The 18,332-nt window shown below is 42.2% G+C and overlaps 1 protein-coding gene across 1 annotated transcript in view; it reads left to right on the plus strand.

Moving 5' to 3' along the window:
- Positions 1 to 652: 652 nt before the first annotated feature.
- DRC1 (dynein regulatory complex subunit 1) overlaps positions 653 to 18,332 on the plus strand; it is a 742,360-nt gene continuing 724,680 nt past the window's right edge. Inside the window, exon 1 of the mRNA XM_069605601.1 lies at positions 653 to 829. Coding sequence (XP_069461702.1) covers positions 708 to 829 — 122 coding nt within the window. The 5' untranslated portion in view covers positions 653 to 707. The remainder of the gene's footprint in view (positions 830 to 18,332) is intronic.

Below are 18,332 nucleotides of genomic sequence, written 5' to 3' on the forward strand. Positions count from 1 at the left end.
GTTTCACAGAAAGTTTGCTGTCAAATGCACCATTTTATCTGATTATTTAGAGACTTTTTTTAGCAGGAGAATCCCCACCAAACCCACCTTGTTTGTTCAGGCCCCCTCGCTACCCTCAGTTGCTACTGCATACTTGGGGGAAACCTTTACACCCCACCAATAAAAAAAATCACTGCCGCCACTGATTTGTGCTCACCAAACAAAATAGGCAGCCAACTTAGAGAGGGGCTGCATTAATGAAAGATAATAGTCCTGCAAATATTTTTTCTTTTGAAATGTCAACATTGACATCATTACTTCCCACTCAGAATCCGAATTTCAGTACCATCAAATGCCTTCTGGTGTGCTCTGCCATTGGGCCGTTTCGTTAATGGTCAACTATGTGCACTTAGTATTATAGTTAAAATGAAGGCGCTTTACCAAAGACGCTAGTGCAAAAACAATCACTCATGGAGCACTAGCTGAATTTGTTAGGTAAGTTGGTCACAGCAGAATTCACGGTCCGTAATGTGACTCACAGACACGTTATAAGTACTATTTCAAAATTGGTTTGGTCTTGTAAAAAGTTATAGACTGAATCCTCACAGATCATGAGTCCCTCTTCAGTTTCTATGTGGAAGTCCTCAAGTTGCCTAGCAACTATACATGCACTATTCAAACAGCTGCTAGTGGCACATAACTGGTAGTACAGAGAAGAAGGTGCAGCCATGAGTGGCGAAGTGCCCGAGGAGGAAGTGCACACTGGCCCCTCCACGGAGTCCGAGGACCAGCAGGAGAGGCTAATAGCAAGGCGCCTGCGCATCGCTGAGAGGGAGGAGGCCAAGAGGAGGTGGGTGCTGCTGCTAGCTTATTGACAGAAAGATCTGCTGGATAATCACATTAGCTTTTATATGCAGCGAGTCACTTTCCCCCACAACATTTAGTTGCCTATCAAAATCATCAACCTCCGTAGTAAAAAAAGTAATCAACTTTTTGGATTACTTATGGTTTGCTTTCCAGATCTTCATTTTTTGGGGGGAATTCATTCGGGATTTTTCTCTCTTAAATTTGAGGATTTCTTTAGGATTTTTAACAGCTTTTTTCTCAGTTAAAATAATTCTGTCATGTTAATTGCCAGCCACACATTTTTAATGGATTTATTGTGGATTGAAATATTGGGGAAAAAATGTCAACCTAGTTCCAACAGCTTTGTAGGAGTTGTTTTAAATTTTACTGTTGGCGAAACAATTATCCATTCAAGGGGCACATTTTTGTTGGATTTCCGTTAGATTTTACTTGTGAAAAAATGGTCAGCTGTCTTCAATTTAACTGGCGATCATTTAAAATCGAAAAATATATACCCATCTCGGATGCAGGTCCTTACTGTTAAACGACATTTCATGTTTGGGGTTTGCTGTTGTGCTAATTAGGTCATGATATGATGCTGTTTGCTGCTTAGTATTGTTATTTTAGGCAGGCACCTTGTCAAGCACTTTGTGGGTGTACGCTATGCTATGTTGTACCATGCTACAATAAGCAATATTGTTTTGCAAGGCCATTTCTGGTTATGCTCTGACATGCTATGTCATGGTTTGTTTCTGTGGTAGGGACCACTAGCTGTGGTTTGTTACGGAATCAGAATTGTATAGCAGAGTGGAACGTATTATTGTTCTACCTATGCAGGATCCACATCTGCAGCCAGATTCACTGGGATGGTTGCAATATCAATTTAACTCACACACACCACTTGCGCCTGGCTGAAGTTTACTTTTTGTGACTTGTCCCACAAGCATTCATCATAAACAGAACACAAAAGAGCACACAGCCCATCCCAATCTTGCATATAGTAATTCTTCACAGCTATAATGTTAAAACAGTACATTCTTCTCTTCTAATGCAGTTGTCTCCATTATTCATTGTAAGGCTCGGTAATGTAATACAATGTTAGAATATGGTCCTCCGGAATCACAGACCTTCTGCTCGGTCCTCCGAGGACATGACATTGGCAGTTCTGCACTTTACAAATGCCACATAACCTCAAAATCACATCACAACCAGATCCACATCAAACCTTCATCCCATCTACATGCACATAGCAAACAAAATCAAAACGCAAAAGACTTATGTATCCCAGTTCTGGCACAACCACAATCACATCACAAGTATTGGGTAGTGACTTTGGGAGCTGGGGACAGTGGGGTGGGGTGCTGGGTTGTGTTTGGGGTTGGAAGTGTGTTGTGGCAATTGAGTGGTGGGCTTGGTCAGATTTGGTACTGTAGTGAGATTGGCTGGGAACTGGAGTGAGGTGCAGTTATGAGTTTGGGTGGAGGGTTGGATAGTTCTGCAATTGGATGGCAGTGGGTGGCACTGCTTGCGTGACGCTGATTGGGTAGCTTGTGTGCTTGTTGAGTTGAAATGGTAATGGGTGCTGTTTTATAGTACTGCAGTGAGATTGAATGGTTGGGTGCTAGGCTAAGGGATGGTGGTGCTGTGGTGAAGTGCTTGCAAAAACGACAATTCAGATCAGAGCCTGAGACTTCCTGGGAACCCCAATGGTTTGACCGTTCTTTGGTGGGAAGTTGATTAAGTCCAAATCGCATGTAAAGTAATCGATATTTACTGCAGGGAAAACGGATCAGATATAGGGAAAGGTGTTTTCTTTTTCTCATCAATCTTGCATACTCAATATAGGACGAATATGCTTTAATAGCGTCCGTTGTCTACTGCCAATCCTGTCTAAAGGATTTCAGTTTCACCCCTCCAGGGCGATTTAATAGTTCCTCCTCTGAGGAACTAATAGATGAAATTATAGCCTGCATCCTTTGAACATATATATTAATGGACTCTGAGGACTTGTTCTTGGCCTCTTCTCGCAAATCGCAGTAATGCAAATTATCCACTGGCCAATAATTACGAAATTGTCTCCACATATAGCGAGCCTGTATGGATGTGAGGACCAGCTCATGACGGATAACTGCATTAGGAATAGATGGGGCCAATCTGAGGACATCCTTCCAGAGAAGCCCCTGGAGGACATTCAAATAATTACCCAGATCCAGGAGAGAAAGATCAAGCCCATAGGGTAAAACCGGCTGTAACTTGTTTTTTTTTTTAACAATTCGTTTTTATTAACTTTTCAACATCGAAAACAGACCCTTGTCATACATCTGATGTCTTTAACCTTTGCCCCCCCTCTCTCCCTCCCTGCCCTCCATCAGTGAACAGGGCCTGCATGTAGGCCATTCTCAGTTGCAGCGATCCCTCACATCCGCTCCTTCCACCTGCGCTTCTCAACTCCCTCCTCCTGCTCCCCCCCCACCTCCCCTTGAGCTACAGCATTAGAGTCTATCCCCTTCTTCAAGGAGGGCGTAAATCCAGATTTGGGTTCACTTTATCCCACATCTCATGCCAAACCGCGTAGCAAGGCTCCATACCTTCCCTACTTCTCAGCCTCTCACTCACATACACTTCGGCTCTCACCCATTTGTGCCAGCTCCTATGCCAGCCTCCCATCCTGGGGCCCTCTTGTGATTTCCAGGCCATCGCTATTGCCCTTTTAGCCAACATTAGGCCCAGCGCCACAACCCTGGCCGTTCCCCTCCCGCATCTGCCCTTTCCCACAGGAATCGGCCCAAGCAAGCAGTGTCTGATTGAAACCTGCACACAAATCCTAACTAAGGTAGCCAACTCTGAGCAGACGTCCCTCCAAAAACCTGTCACCCGCTCGCACCCCTACTACATATGCATGAAGGTGGCAACCTCCTTCCTGCACCGCCAACAGGTTAGGTCCACTCCCGCCACATTTTAGTTATCCTTACCGGCGTAACATATGCCCTCTGTACTATTTTGTACTGTATCCATTGAAATTAGGTGTTCTGCAACACCCGCTTCGTATATTCAAGGACCCCCACCCACACACTATCTGAAATCCGGCTCTTCTTCATGTGATAGTACCGTAAGGCAGGACGAATGGAAAATTCACACACTCTGGACAAAAGGCATTTCATATGAGAGATAAGAGGACAGAGCTTACACTTCAAAGAATCCCTCCACATAGCCAGTGAAGAGGCATTTGTTAGATTTTACCCCAAGTATCTAATAGAGGCAACACGCTCTATCCTCTCACCGCTTAGAGCCCAATTCATCACCTGGGGTTTATTGCTGCTTGAGAAGATGACTATTTTCGATTTGGAGCCATTGGCGTGAAGGTTGTTTTGCTTGCATATTGATAAAAGATGTCTAATTTTCTCTGCAGGCCAATTGGCGTGCAATCGAAAAAAATTAAATCATCTGCAAAAGCGAGCCAGTGCAACTTCAACTTACCTATCTTGGCAGGGTATACATTTTCCACCCGCCACAACTCATCAATGTCAGTCAAGTAAAGATTGAAAAGTGTGGGGGCCGAGATACAGCCCAGCTTAAGGCTAACCTGGGAGAGGATTGGTCTAGAAAGGGCTCCCTCCCGGGATATAAATATCCATATTGATGAGTCCCTGTTTAATAGAGTGATTAGCTGCACCAATTTGGGGGAAGGGGCTCTACATCTTAGCAATTTGAGCCAAAGGTTTTCTCATACTACGCAGTCAAAGGCAGAGGACATGTCCAAGGATGCCATATAGGCAGGACCTATGCAGCCATGTCTAACAGTGTGGGGTAAGTGCGCTGGCACAGTCGCATTCAAGGGTGTGCCCATATTCTGTCGAAACCCCACTTGATATTTTGACAGAATGTAAAATTTGCAAATAGCCAAGTTTGGATCTCTCAAGATGAGAATAGAGAAAACCTTGCTCATGGAGTCAGTTTAGGCAGTAGGTCTATAGTTGACTGGCAAACTCAGATCTCCCTTTTTATAGACCGGAATAACGATGGATTGGGACCATGAGGATGGAATAGTATTGGACTAAAAAATCAGATCAAATTGAGCCTTCAGAATGGGAATCCAAAGTGTAGGGGCCTTCTTTAAGACGAAAGATGAAATACCATCTGGGCCGTGGACCCTCGATGGTTTTAGTTTAGTAATTGCCCTTCCACATCCTCCTCTGTCCATGGCAGGAGCCAGAAATGATTTTACCTTTCAGGGGATCATATAATCCAGAAAAGCCGTGGGGCAGCTGAAACGTATCTCTACAAAATTCGACCATGTGCCTTCCGGAAATTGGACAATTCATAGAAGAGGGTGAGACGCCTACGGTCTTATTAATACTGACCCAAAACTCTGCTGTTTGCCTGCATCAAATGATTTAACATATTTTGATGGTCCTCCATAAACAAATCCATCTGAAGTGATTTGACCAAATTCCTGTAGCGTTGGCAGATTGCCTTTTTCTCTATCAGGTATGCAGTGGGTTGTAAACCTTTATCACATAGCCCTTTTATGTCCTTACATTTACGCCTCTCAGAGGCAGACATTTTTAAATAAAAACAATGGGGAAATGTATTGTTTTTACCCAGACATGTTGAGTGGTCTAAGGTAATTCGTTTTAGACAGATAGTAATGATTTCATTACATTTAGCAACCATTCTGCCACTAGAAGCACCAGGAGTTCAACTCAATCCGGAATCCTCTACATTCTCAACAACTGAGGTTACACGTTTCTGACACAATCTCTCATTCCACCTAATTCTAGTACGTCTCCCCTCAAAAGAAAGACAAGCGAGGCTGGGCAGCTGGTTGTATGTATCATGGCAGAAACCGAATTTGGAATATAGGGCCATATGGTCCCCAACATTTGGATCAAATGGTTTTAGAGGGCCACAGTTGATTGTTAGAGGATTGGACATATATATGTAGTCAATCTGCGAACTCTGGGAACCTCTATGGCATGTATACATAGGAAGATCACCCTTAGATACAAGCTGTAGCTGTGTAAACCCCCAATCTAGCAGAAATTGGTCCCACAACACTCCTCTGTTAACACTCTTGAGGGGAGATTGGATTTCAATCCTCTGCATTTAGATTGGAACCCTCCACACAGTTGGAGTTGATATCCCCTCCCAGAATAATGGGGTAAGCATGAACTTCAACCAACCAGCACTCAAACAACGATGTCCATGACAGGTGTACCGCTTGTAAATTTTGCATATCAGTATTACAGTGCAGATTTATTTTCAGTACCTCAGAATTCTTACTGGGAGACACAATCCCCACCGCCAAAAGAAAGTCAAGGGTATAGATCAGTTCTGTTGATGAATTTAGGGAATTGTCTATTTTAATTGCCAGTCCGCCACCCGTCGACCCATGTCTGCTCGGGTAGCTGGACTGGTATATGTCTGATAGCCCTGTAGATCACAGTGTGTGGTAGTCATATTTTCCTATACCCTAAATATCTCCTGAAATCCAAGGTACAGAAAAGTTTGTTCAAATTGACTAGGCCACAGGCGTTCAATGAAAGAACCTTAATTTTTGTAATGCTAGGATTGAGACGACTACTGTCGTAAACCAGCCAGGGACTTAATTACAAGTTCCACCCAGGACCAGACAGGTAGTGCCATATTAGATTCATAGGCCTGGCATGCTGACTTGTTATTACTAGAGTATGTTAACCCTATATTCGCCCCTTGTTAAGGAGTAGATAGAAAGGACTTGGGGTCATCTTCTGTCTTAATATCAACCGGGTCGTAGCCCAAGGATTTTAAGTTTGAGTGCTGATGCCAAGCCATCTTTGACACAATATCTGAATGAAAATAACACACCATATGATTATTGTTATTACGAGCGAGAGATATTAAGTAAATATCGTCTGAGTGAAGAAATCGGAGAGGACGGCATCGGTTGAAAAATGTCCAAAACTTTGGTTATATTCAAACTAAGTGAACCGTTTGACTGGGGGTTATTTTTCCACCCCACAATTTTAAACAACCACCCATCAGGTTGAACATTAACTGGACCATTGCACAGAATATTTTTTGGGTGCTTGGTAGACTGATTCCTCCACTCCGACTTCTAATAGAGACGCAAACACATTGTTGACAGTGGGTAAATAGTAACCCCTGCTGTGTGCAATTTAGAGACCAGGGGCTGTGCATTTATTGATGTAGTAGAAATAGTAGCACCATGCAGATATGAGGTCATTTTGGTTTGCTGACCCCTTGTTTGTCTCCAAATAGCAATTATTATTATTATTATTATTATTATTAGAGTCCGGGACAGGGAGGGAAGAAAGAGTTAACCGATCCCCCTCAGCAAAGATAGGTTTTGGGAAACATGGGTCTGTTCCAACTTCCACAGTGTTTCGAGGCTGTGTGACAATCCGGGGCCAATGGAATCACAACCTCCCTCCCAGCTTCTGTCCCACTCATAATTTGAATTTCCGAGCACAAAGCTCTATCAACATTATCTTGCGCTGCCAAATCTATATTAGCATCTGTCGAGGACAGTTGGTGTAGATAGTTGAATGAAGTATCACGCAGACTATTTTTGCATGTTTTTTGTTTTCTTTTTTTTATTGGCTACTTTCCCTCGACGACTTCCATGAGTTGTGGGACCTCCTGCTAGATGGACTGAATTGTTAACCAACCCAAGTGGCACAGCAAAAGCTGTTTCAGGTGAATCAAAAAGGGCCGGTGAAACCCCCAAACCGCCTGTAAATTTTACCAGGGGAGATGCAGAATTGGGGGTCTGAGAAATGAAGATAGGGGAAGCAGCACCCAGGTTACATTGACCAGAGGGTCTGTCATCTAGATCATTATAAATAAGCTGCACAATTATCCCGTTCTTAACCAGGTCGTTTAAATGTATGATATTCCCCTCCAAAGATGTTAACTCAAGAGCATTAGAAGAAACAATAGTTTTGATATTGTAGTAAAGTCTCAACATCGATTTCATGACCAAGTGGAGAGCGGAAATAGAAGCTGGACCCAAGGAGTCAACTTTGGGAAGTATATTGGACTGTCTTCTATCGATGTTCCTAGTCGTTAAATATTTGTGTGTCAATATGACTCGTAAATTTGACTTCTTGTGGGTACCCCTGTGTTCACAAAGGTCAACCCATGACACATCAATGCCAGACACAGAAGACTCTTCTACGTTAACAAGATTAGAGACCTCCATTTCCCGACACAATTTCAGGAAAGAGGCATCCAAGATAAGAAACTGGTTAAAAATTGGTGGTAAACTTTGATCTAACTAAACTGTCTTTACAACATTAGGCCGTAGATTGTCTATAGTCACATTCCTATGTAGTAAATAATCCAGGGCCATCATACTGCCACCAGTGATTCAATCCTCTGGGGCAGAAACCTGTACATAGGTAACCCCCTCAGTAATAGTGCCAGAGATGAGATGGCCAGGTGGAGGTTGCCCATTATTAAGGCTAGTTCCCGCATTAATAGAACAAAAAGGCATTTGAGTAATACCTTTAAGCGGAGCAACCTTGTTTGCCGTAGTCCCCATAAAGTCATTATTGCCACTGAGAGAATCACTCATGGGGTCAGCAATGCAAGATTTGCTTCGAAGGGCTGTCCCCATACTCCTAGTTACCACTCATTGCCGGAGACACCCCACAAAACAAACATGATCTGTTAATAGAGACAGAACCCATGATCCCACATTCCTACTGGGGAAGATATCTTTAACAGGCAACCAGCAACAATCCCAGAGATTTCAAGGTTAGATTTAAGGGGCAAAGGTGCCCAAGACATAAACGTCATAATAAATCAAGGGAGTAGGTTTTAAGTCAATGTCAGGGTCCGGACTCACATTCCCAACTCTCACAAGGGGTATTGAATGCTCAGCAATTTGGTGCAAAAAGTAGCCAAATAATGCACATAACACTAGAGGATATGGGCTATGGGGCTATTTCATACCCCCACACTCCCAAAATCCCCCAGGAATCATTAGATGCAGATTTCAGGGAGGCAGTTAGTAGCTAGGTTAAAGGAGAATATTCACCCAAGTAGGGTCGAGGCAACACCAGCTTTGCTTTCGAGCACACCAGCTACTCGTAACCTTGAACATCTGCTTGCTCACCACGCTTACTGGTGAAAATATGGCGGGTGTTGCTGTTGAGATAGGAGATGGGAGACCAGAAACAGTTCCTCACTATGCAAACGGGAACGGGCGCCGGGCACAAAACACAGTTCAGCATGAAGCACTCCTCATATGGCGGCTCAGAGTCTGCTACAGCCACCCTCACCGTGTTGGGAGATGAAACTATAGGAAAGAACCTCAATACATCTCAAACTACGTCCAAGCAACACTAAATGTCAAGCTGGACCCGTTCCTGTTTCTATTGGCCGCTTCCGATCATCTTTTCTCCTTCCCTTCCCCACTGATTTCTGGAGTTCTGGTTTAATTCCTAGTACGGAAAAGGGTGCATAGCTCCTAACCTCTTTATTCTTTCCATGTGTTTAGGGCAATGTTCTCTATATATTTTCTTTCAGAGGATTAAATCCCTGTCAACGTCAACTAATCTCCTTTAAAGAACAGAAGCTTACATTACTCCTTTGTTATAATGATCTATGAGTCCATCACGTATAAATTATAGGTAATCTTTACCTTCTTATTTCTTCTCCCAACAAATCTCAATGTATGTAGAGCATTGGAGTAGTTGTCCTACTTCTCTTAGTCTTCTTATCTCCTTGCCCAAAAAATGATACTGTCAAAAGACATAATTGTGCCAAATATTCATAATTATATTTTTTTGTTTTATATTATTCCCACATCAAAGCTTCAAAAGGTGTTAACATTGACTAAACCACTAGATATCTGGGCCCGTTTTAGGGCATATATGTTGTCTAGGACAGAGGAACCCTCGATCTCTGCAGGTACACTGGGTGTAACCCAGAGTGAGAGAATGTAAGGGAAGTATGTATTTTCAGGGCCAGCGGCCCCACCGGTCTTTGTCCTCTCGATACAATGGACTCTGGGACCTCTTATGGGCCCTCGGGGTAATGTATGCGATGTTATGCTGTGTAGATAATTGCTTTAACGATGACATTGTTCCCACAGGTCCACTCTCAAGTCACCTTCGTAATGTGGACTGTCTGCTGATAGGACTTATGTTTGTTTGTATAGAACTCTGCATCTGGCTTCAAACTGTACTCACAGGGCGGTGGAAGAGGTCACAGTGGTTGGGGTTATTCGGGCAATTGCCCCTGTTATGGTGCGAGTGTTGTTTGACTTCATCTAACATGCCAATAAAAAAGTTTTTTAAAAAAAGGTGTTAACATTCATATGCACCTATTTAGCAAAAGATGCTCTTTCTTTCTGTCAGTTGCTAATAAATATACAGACTAGTACTGAGGATATATCCCCATGACCTATTGGAATGGTTACTAGAGGTTCATCTTAGTTTCTTTAGTGTACATAGCTGATGTAATGTTTACAGCCACCGTTGTATGTTCATTGGGCTCTACAAGTCTTGTCTGGTCGCCTATACGTGCAACTCAGATAACTGGCAGTGGTCTAATAGCAACGGGTGGAAAAAACCTTTACGAGGGAGCCGCACATTTAAGTGCCATTCCAATGTCCATTACGGGACATTTAAACCTGTCTCATGCCGAACGTTAGTGTTCTGGCTGCATGTTACTTCCGCGTATGCTTCGAAATGCTTGTTAACCATACAAGACTGCCAATACTGCATCACATGTAACTATTCCCATTGCGTGTGTTAAAACATTTCTACTCATGTTTGTGCAAAACGATCCAGTAATGGCTTGTAGAAAACGCTTCAGAGCATAAAAACAGCGTCAGAACAAGTCACTGCCTTTTATGTGTTCATTCGGCATGCTTCCATTTTGAAGGACAATCAAAACAATCTCAAAGGGGCCCGCCATGTTGGAGCAGAGCCCATAATCTCTATTCTCTAATATGCCCTATGCCAGTCTCAAAATACTTTTTTGTCTCACACCTTTTAAAATCAAATTTTACTATGATGTTTTCTTATTTGATGGCAAAAAATCGATGGTTTGAAACAGAAATCTCTCTACTTAATACAGTATGATTTAATTTGTGTTTTTTAAAAAAATCGAGATTTTTTCAATTTCCTTATAACATTTGCAAGGTCCAATGAGAAATTACTCGATGCCCGAGCCCTTGCTTCAAGATGCTAAGATTAACTCAAAACCAGGTTCTCGTCGCAACAGCCGATGGTCATGTCTTAATCCTTGTCTGTGTTTTCATTAACACAGAAAAAGCATTTAGGCCGGAGATTAAAAGGCAGTAGCGAACTAACAACATATATTGTCCTGAATATAATGTATTCCACTATACTATATTTCAAGGGAAACCTAACACATTTTATATACACATGGAGCAGATGTATACAGAAATTGTAAAAAGGTTTGTAAAAGCCTTGCTCCCCTCTAACAACTTGGGTTACCCACATTTGAGGAACGGCTATTGTGGCATCCATCCTCAAGGTACAAATGCCATATTGTATTTGTCAAAACGTCTCTTAACTTATTGAAGAAAGGGTTATTTCCAATATGATATACTTTGAAAATGAATAGGATTGCTATACTCTGTTAATTCCAAATTTAGAGGACCATAACAATATTAATGTTCTCTACCCTGAGCGTATGCATATCCTGACACCAACTTGTAGTCTTACCACTCCTAGACTCACATATTTATTAATTTAGGAGCTGGCTCCCGCAGGGTACAACGTGAGCTGCAAATCTACCACGTTAAACTCCACAATGATATTTACAATATTGTTAAACAGTGTCCCGATTAAGGCCCTGTTAGCTATCAAAGGAGAAAGTCTAGGACAGACATATCTCGCATTAGGGGCTGAAACACAATGTGTCGACCTATAGTTTGACCAAATAGTCATACGAGTCAGTTGTCCTTTTCGTTTGATTGGGTTATTCCCTAAACTTGACACCTCTGTGTACAAAATACATCCGCTGTGGAGTAAAGGGCGCAGCTTTTTTCTGCTGTGCGGCTGGAGAACTGACTCTGCTGTCTCTGCCTGCTTACCTGACCTGGGAAGTTCTGCTCCGCTCCGATTCGCGTTAGTCTGACGGCTGGAGCCGTCAGCAGTTGAAGCGAGCGAGGTACCCAGAACTGCTTCCTGACTCGTCACGTGACTGGCGTCACATGACCCACTCTTGCCACTCCTCCAGGAAATCCTCATAAAAACTGCAAGCCGCGGCCCTTGTGGCGTGAAGCCCGCTGTGGAGTAAAGGGCGCGGCTGTTTTCTGCTGTGCGGCTGGAGAACTGACTCTGCTGTCTCTGCCTGCTTACCTGACCTGGGAAGTTCTGCTCCGCTCCGATTCGCGTTAGTCTGACGGCTGGAGCCGTCAGCAGTTGAAGCGAGTGAGGTACCCAGAACTGCTTCCTGACTCGTCACATGACATGACCCACTCTTGCCACTCCCCCAGGAAATCCTCATAAAAACTGCGAGCCGCGGCCCTTGTGGCGTGAAGCCCGCTGTGGAGTAAAGGGCGTGGCTGTTTTCTGCTGTTTGCGGCTGGGTGTGGCGGTAAGTGCTATTTTCCTTAACAGCAACTCTCTTACACGACTCAGTCGACCATTATTGTACTCTGTTGTGTGCGTGATCAACTACTAAATGGAACTCACTAAACCAAGCACCAGCCTTCAAGGCAAATTAGAAAAAACGGTTACTTTGGCAAACAAAAGCCAGATTCAAACTCTGATAAAAGGAAAGCAAATACTGAAATTAAACTCAAATCTGCAAGTAGATGTGATGACGGATACACACCGGCCCCAAGATCAGGCCCGAAATCCATTAGCAATTTCGCAAACTCCTGTACGCACATTGTCGTCAATACAGATAATACAGGCCCTTGAGCCTGATTCCCTTTTACCGCCAGTTCAATCAAATTATACACTCCCTCCTCACGCTCTTCCAACCTCTAATTTAAAATTGCCTTTACCTGTAAGTTCTACTGAACTTATACAAACAGAAACGGAAACGACTATCCAAGACAAGGCTGATAGATCAACAACTAAGAACCACCATGATCCTACATCTTTGCTCTTTATAAAACAATCATGCCGTACCATAGCACATCCTCATCAACCAGCTGAATCAGCTTGTAACCTAATTTTAGAGGATCCTTGCTACACACCAACCCTTAGGGAACGAGCAAAAACACCCAAACAACAATGGCAATCGACTTATTTACCAATTGATACGATCAATAGCGAGAAATCCAAACCACTTTCAGTTCGCATCGCGCGTCTTTCGCTCGATATAACCGAGATTGATGCGATTATGGATTCACAAGAGTAAATAGAAGAAGTTTTTGGAGAAACATTGAATCATACTCCAATTCCAAAAGTTAATACTTCAACACCTGCACCGAAAAGACCCTAGGTACCCATAAGAAATTCCTCAAAGTCCGCCCAAGAACTAATGGAGAACGATTCCTTTTCCTCTCATAAAATCTCTGAAGTATCCAACGACGCCCAGGAGCGACCGGAAAGACTTCCAACCACGATGTTAGATCTTCAAAACTCGCTAGTAGCTGTACTATCTGTAGCTATGATCCCTTTTCTAAAATTGCAAGAAGCAATGGTGGACTCAACTAAAGACCAAGCTACTCTACTAGCCATGATCATGACAAAGCAAACTCACCTAGAAAGCTTTATTGGAACCATTCAGGAACGACTAAATTATGAGGCAGAGGCATCGAGATCGTGGCAAAGCCGTCTGGCTGAAGTTGCGAGAATCGATCGTGCTGACAAACAAAACTTGATGGAGACTGTATATTCTATTACTAAAAAAATGCTGGACGAAAAAATCAAAAAGCAGTCGCAGGTGTTGCCCCAATCTATCTGGACAACAAAACAAACCCAAACTGTAACTAGTCCTGTCCAAACAGATGTCCTCAAAATAGATCAGTGGACCCAATATGAAATACAACCATTCAACAGTGGTACTTTAGAAACTATTCAAACAATGCTTATCTCTAATGCTGAACCGGCAATATGCACCCCGTTTGATATCTTTGATCTGACAAAACAAGGCCTAGTGGGAAAAGAACCTCACCCCAAATCAAATACAAAAAAACCCCCAAATAAAACCCAGACAGGCTCACGGGCATTCTTAAGGAAAATGCAATCCGTGCAAAAATCTTTGCAAGAGAACACAACCAAGAATGCACTAAAAACAACGGCAAAGCCCACAAACCCGGTAGCTGCTGTCACCACTACTCCAACTGATATTAGAGTGAACACGCCAAGTAAACGTGAAGACCAGCCACAGTCTGAACCATTAGATGCATTGTTGGCGGTAATCAATCAAGACACCTCTATTAAAGTGATCTCACCATCCCCAGACAGTGTGAGTGGTACTGAGGAGGAACCAAATCACAAGTACTCAAATCAGGAGAACTCCATCTCCTTGGATCCACAAGACGATGCATTTCTTGTCCTCGATGAATGTAAAGAATCATCTCTCGATCACTCAGATATGAGCTCCTCCACTCGGGACTCAAAGAACATTTCTTTGGAATATTCAGAGGTGTCAAACGACGAATCATGGCCTCATGCAGAAACGAAAAAGAAAACAAGCTATAATGTGACCTTACCACCCCAACCGGATCCACCATTAGTCAGACCAACTTTTCTTAACCCGACAAAAAGATCTTACGCTTTCAGAATATCTCTAGCCCCCATTTCGACAAATATCGACGAGCCTGTAACACTAAATAGAGCTAATGTCCTACGACTACTACAAGCTATCCCACAATTAGGTGACATCAACTTTCGAGACATTGATGTGATTCTCTTCCCTAACAAAGAACGAATGGAAGCAGTACAGATTGAATTTTATTGCGAAGAACTAATGTACCGCGTATTGTCCACTAAGCAGCAATTGGAAATTCTAGGGTTTGAAGCTGAAGAAATTATTGTGTTGAGTTTAATGGCTCGGAATAAATGTAGCAATAAACTCGCGAGGATCGATTCTTATTACTACAACAAAACGAATACACATAAAGAGGCACAAAATGCACAGATAAATCGTAACGACTTGCCCTTTATGTCAAGACATAATGGTAGTGAAAACTCTTTGACATACACAAATGAGGCTGTGAAGAAACGAGGGATATGGCGTGACCAAGATTGGAATTCTGACACCAATTCAAAATCCAATATGAGGCATGAACAACGGCCCCAGAACAAGAAAACCTACCTATAACAACCAACAGGAACTCCAACCCAGGTGAGCTCAGTCTCTCTATGCTCCTGGAATACTAGAGGCCATAAACACCTTCTCACTGAAGGCTCAATTAAGCTTACTGAAATTGATATAATATGCCTACAGGAAACTTGGTTAATAGAAGAGGTAGTCTGTGAAGGTTTTATAACCTTAATAAATCCCGCAATTACTTCACAACAAGGCCGACCGGCATCATGCATGTTGATCCTCGTAAAAATGACTCCTTCATGGATAATTATATCAAAGAAGAACATTCACCCTTGGGCACAATACATGACCATTCTCATACCGACTCCTAACAAAGATTTAGATCAGTGCACAAAAAACATCTGTGTTACCATCTTCAATATATATTGGAACCCGACTGCGATGAACGACAACAAGTTCCTTGATTCCATATATGACGAAATTGATAATATTGCCTCCTCTAACCATGGAGCAGAATTTATAATTACAGGGGATTTCAACATCCATTTATTCGATAAAGAAGGTCAAAAATTGGAGTCAAACGCATTATCAGCCAGAGCCAAAAAATGGGTTAAAGAACTATCCATCCGTAATATCTAATTAATTGAACCCACTGTGAACATCAAAGGAGTGCCTCTGCCGACATGGTCACGAGAAAATACGACATCTATCATCGACTACATCTTTACATCGGAAGGGATAAGAAACCTAATCACGTCTACTGCTAATGTTCCTCAGTCCACCAGTGATCACCACCAAATAGGAATCACATGGAACACAGTAAGAACAAAATACCCACGAATAACCTTGCCAGCTCTGGAGATTAATAATGGTCTTAATAAACTCTGTATCAAAAACTATCAAATACCTGGCATATTAACAACATTTAAAGAGTCCCTGCTCCAGGATCAAACAAAACTGAACTACAGTTGGATTCTCGAGAAATATTATCAACCAAGGTACAAGAAAAACAAATTTTAAAATTCACATAGACATCAATTTAACTCAGAAATCGCATTGAAGAAAAAATCTCTTCAAAAACAAATTAGGCTGCTAAAAAAAACGAAAAAACCTGATTTTGAAACTGAAATAAAAAAAGAAAAACAAAACTATTCAAATGCAATTAAAGCAATCAAGGCCCAAATGCAACAGAATGACGCCGAAGCAATACTAGCTGCACTCAAACAGAAAAATACGAGGCAATTATGGACGTTGCTGAACGATTCCTCCAAAGCAACTACCATGATCCAAGAAGTAGAAGCTCATGAATGGACAAAGCACTTTACAACACTCTATAACCCCAATCCTAATGACACATTAACTGACTCAATACAAAATGAGAGTTCTTGGAATCTCAATTGGGACGTAGAAGATGTAAGAAATACCATCATGGCTCTGAACCCCTCTCGAGCTCCGGGACCCGATGGATTATCAAATGCTATGCTCAAAGCAAGTCCAAACTAGTACTGAGGATATATCCCCATGACCTATTGGAATGGTTACTAGAGGTTCATCTTAGTTTCTTTAGTGTACATAGCTGATGTAATGTTTACAGCCACCGTTGTATGTTCATTGGGCTCTACAAGTCTTGTCTGGTCGCCTATACGTGCAACTCAGATAACTGGCAGTGGTCTAATAGCAACGGGTGGAAAAAACCTTTACGAGGGAGCCGCACATTTAAGTGCCATTCCAATGCCAAATGAATGGGCAGCCTTCTTCATTCTTCTTCTTCAACTCATCGAAAAAACGAAACAAATCCCTCGTAGTTGGACATTGGCTGTTTTGATCCCTATCTTCAAACCTGGCGATCGCAAAAGCCCTTCAAACTACAGACCCATAGCCCTGCTGGATCCCTTGGGGAAATAATTTGCGGGATATCTTGTAAAAAAACTCAACAACTGGGCTGAGGCGAATGCGAAGCAAGAAAAAAGGCAAACTGGTTTCGTCAAGAAAATCGGAACAAACGTCAATCTCCTGTTATTGAACTTGATCAAACACGAGGCAATAACCAAGAAACATCAAGTATATGCCATCTTTATAGATTTAAAGATGGCTTTTGATTCAGTGAACAGACCAAAGCTTTGTCCAAGCTTACCGCCTGGGGATGTCCAGCTTCTATTTTGAATCCGATCAAGCAGCTCTACTCAAATACTTCTGTCAGAGTCCGGCTAACCAACGACGGAATGGTAACCCCTCCCATTCACACTTCCAATGGTTTGAAACAAGGATGCCCATTGGCAGCCTGCCTTTATAATCTGTACACCCATGAATTTAGCGAAAAAATCCAGAATTCAGCGGCAAATCCTCCAAAAATTAACAACGAGTGTATACAGACACTAATATATGCTGATGATATTATTATTTTGGACAAAACTGTATCGGGTCTACAAAAATCTCTTGATAAAGCTCAAACATTCATGCTTGAAAATGACCTGGTAATTAACAGCAATAAAACCAAGACAATGAAACTCGCCTCGCGAAAAAACAATAAATCCCAACCTAATCTAAAAATATATCTAGAAAGAAACGAAATCGCTACAACCACGTCAATGAAATATTTGGGTGCAATGATTAATTCTTCCGCAAACGAACAAGAGTGGAAAAATCATATCGAGGGAAAAACCAGATCCCTGGCCAGACAAGGCTGTTTCTTTCATAGAAAATACGGAACATATTCTATAAAACCTACAATAGCCTTGTATAAACAAAAAGTAATTCCGATCCCGACGTATGCAACCGAGTCTCTGATCAACCAAGAAACTATACACTGGCCCAAGTATGAAGCATTGTTTTGGAGGAAAACTCTATCTCTCCCAAAGTCTTTCCCGATGGCAAGAATCTGTTATGAACTAGCTATTCAATCCATCAAATCAATAATTTTGTGGAAACAAATGGACCTCCTCAGGAAAATAATTCCCAAAGACAAGATTCCATCACTGGAAATCCTGAGAGAAAAAAAATCACCACTACACATTACAGCACTGACCAAATGGGCTTATGATATCAAAATGAAAATGCAAGCCGAAGATATCTCTGAAGAAATGTTGATCACAGACCACAATACGCAAAGCGTAAAATACAGAACAATGATTGGATCCAAACCATAGCTGATCAAAATAAATACAAAAGATATTTAAAATGTCAAACAGAAACAAGAGGTCTTCATGAATTGCCTGCTTATTTAAATCTCTTCCCGGATTGTAACATTCGTGATCCGTTTCTCCATTTCAGGTTTAACATCTTACCAACTC

The sequence above is a fragment of the Ambystoma mexicanum genome, chromosome 4p, assembly GCF_040938575.1.
Source record: "Ambystoma mexicanum isolate Mex_15411 chromosome 4p, UKY_AmexF1_1, whole genome shotgun sequence".
In the NCBI taxonomy this organism is placed as follows: Eukaryota; Metazoa; Chordata; class Amphibia; order Caudata; family Ambystomatidae; genus Ambystoma; species Ambystoma mexicanum.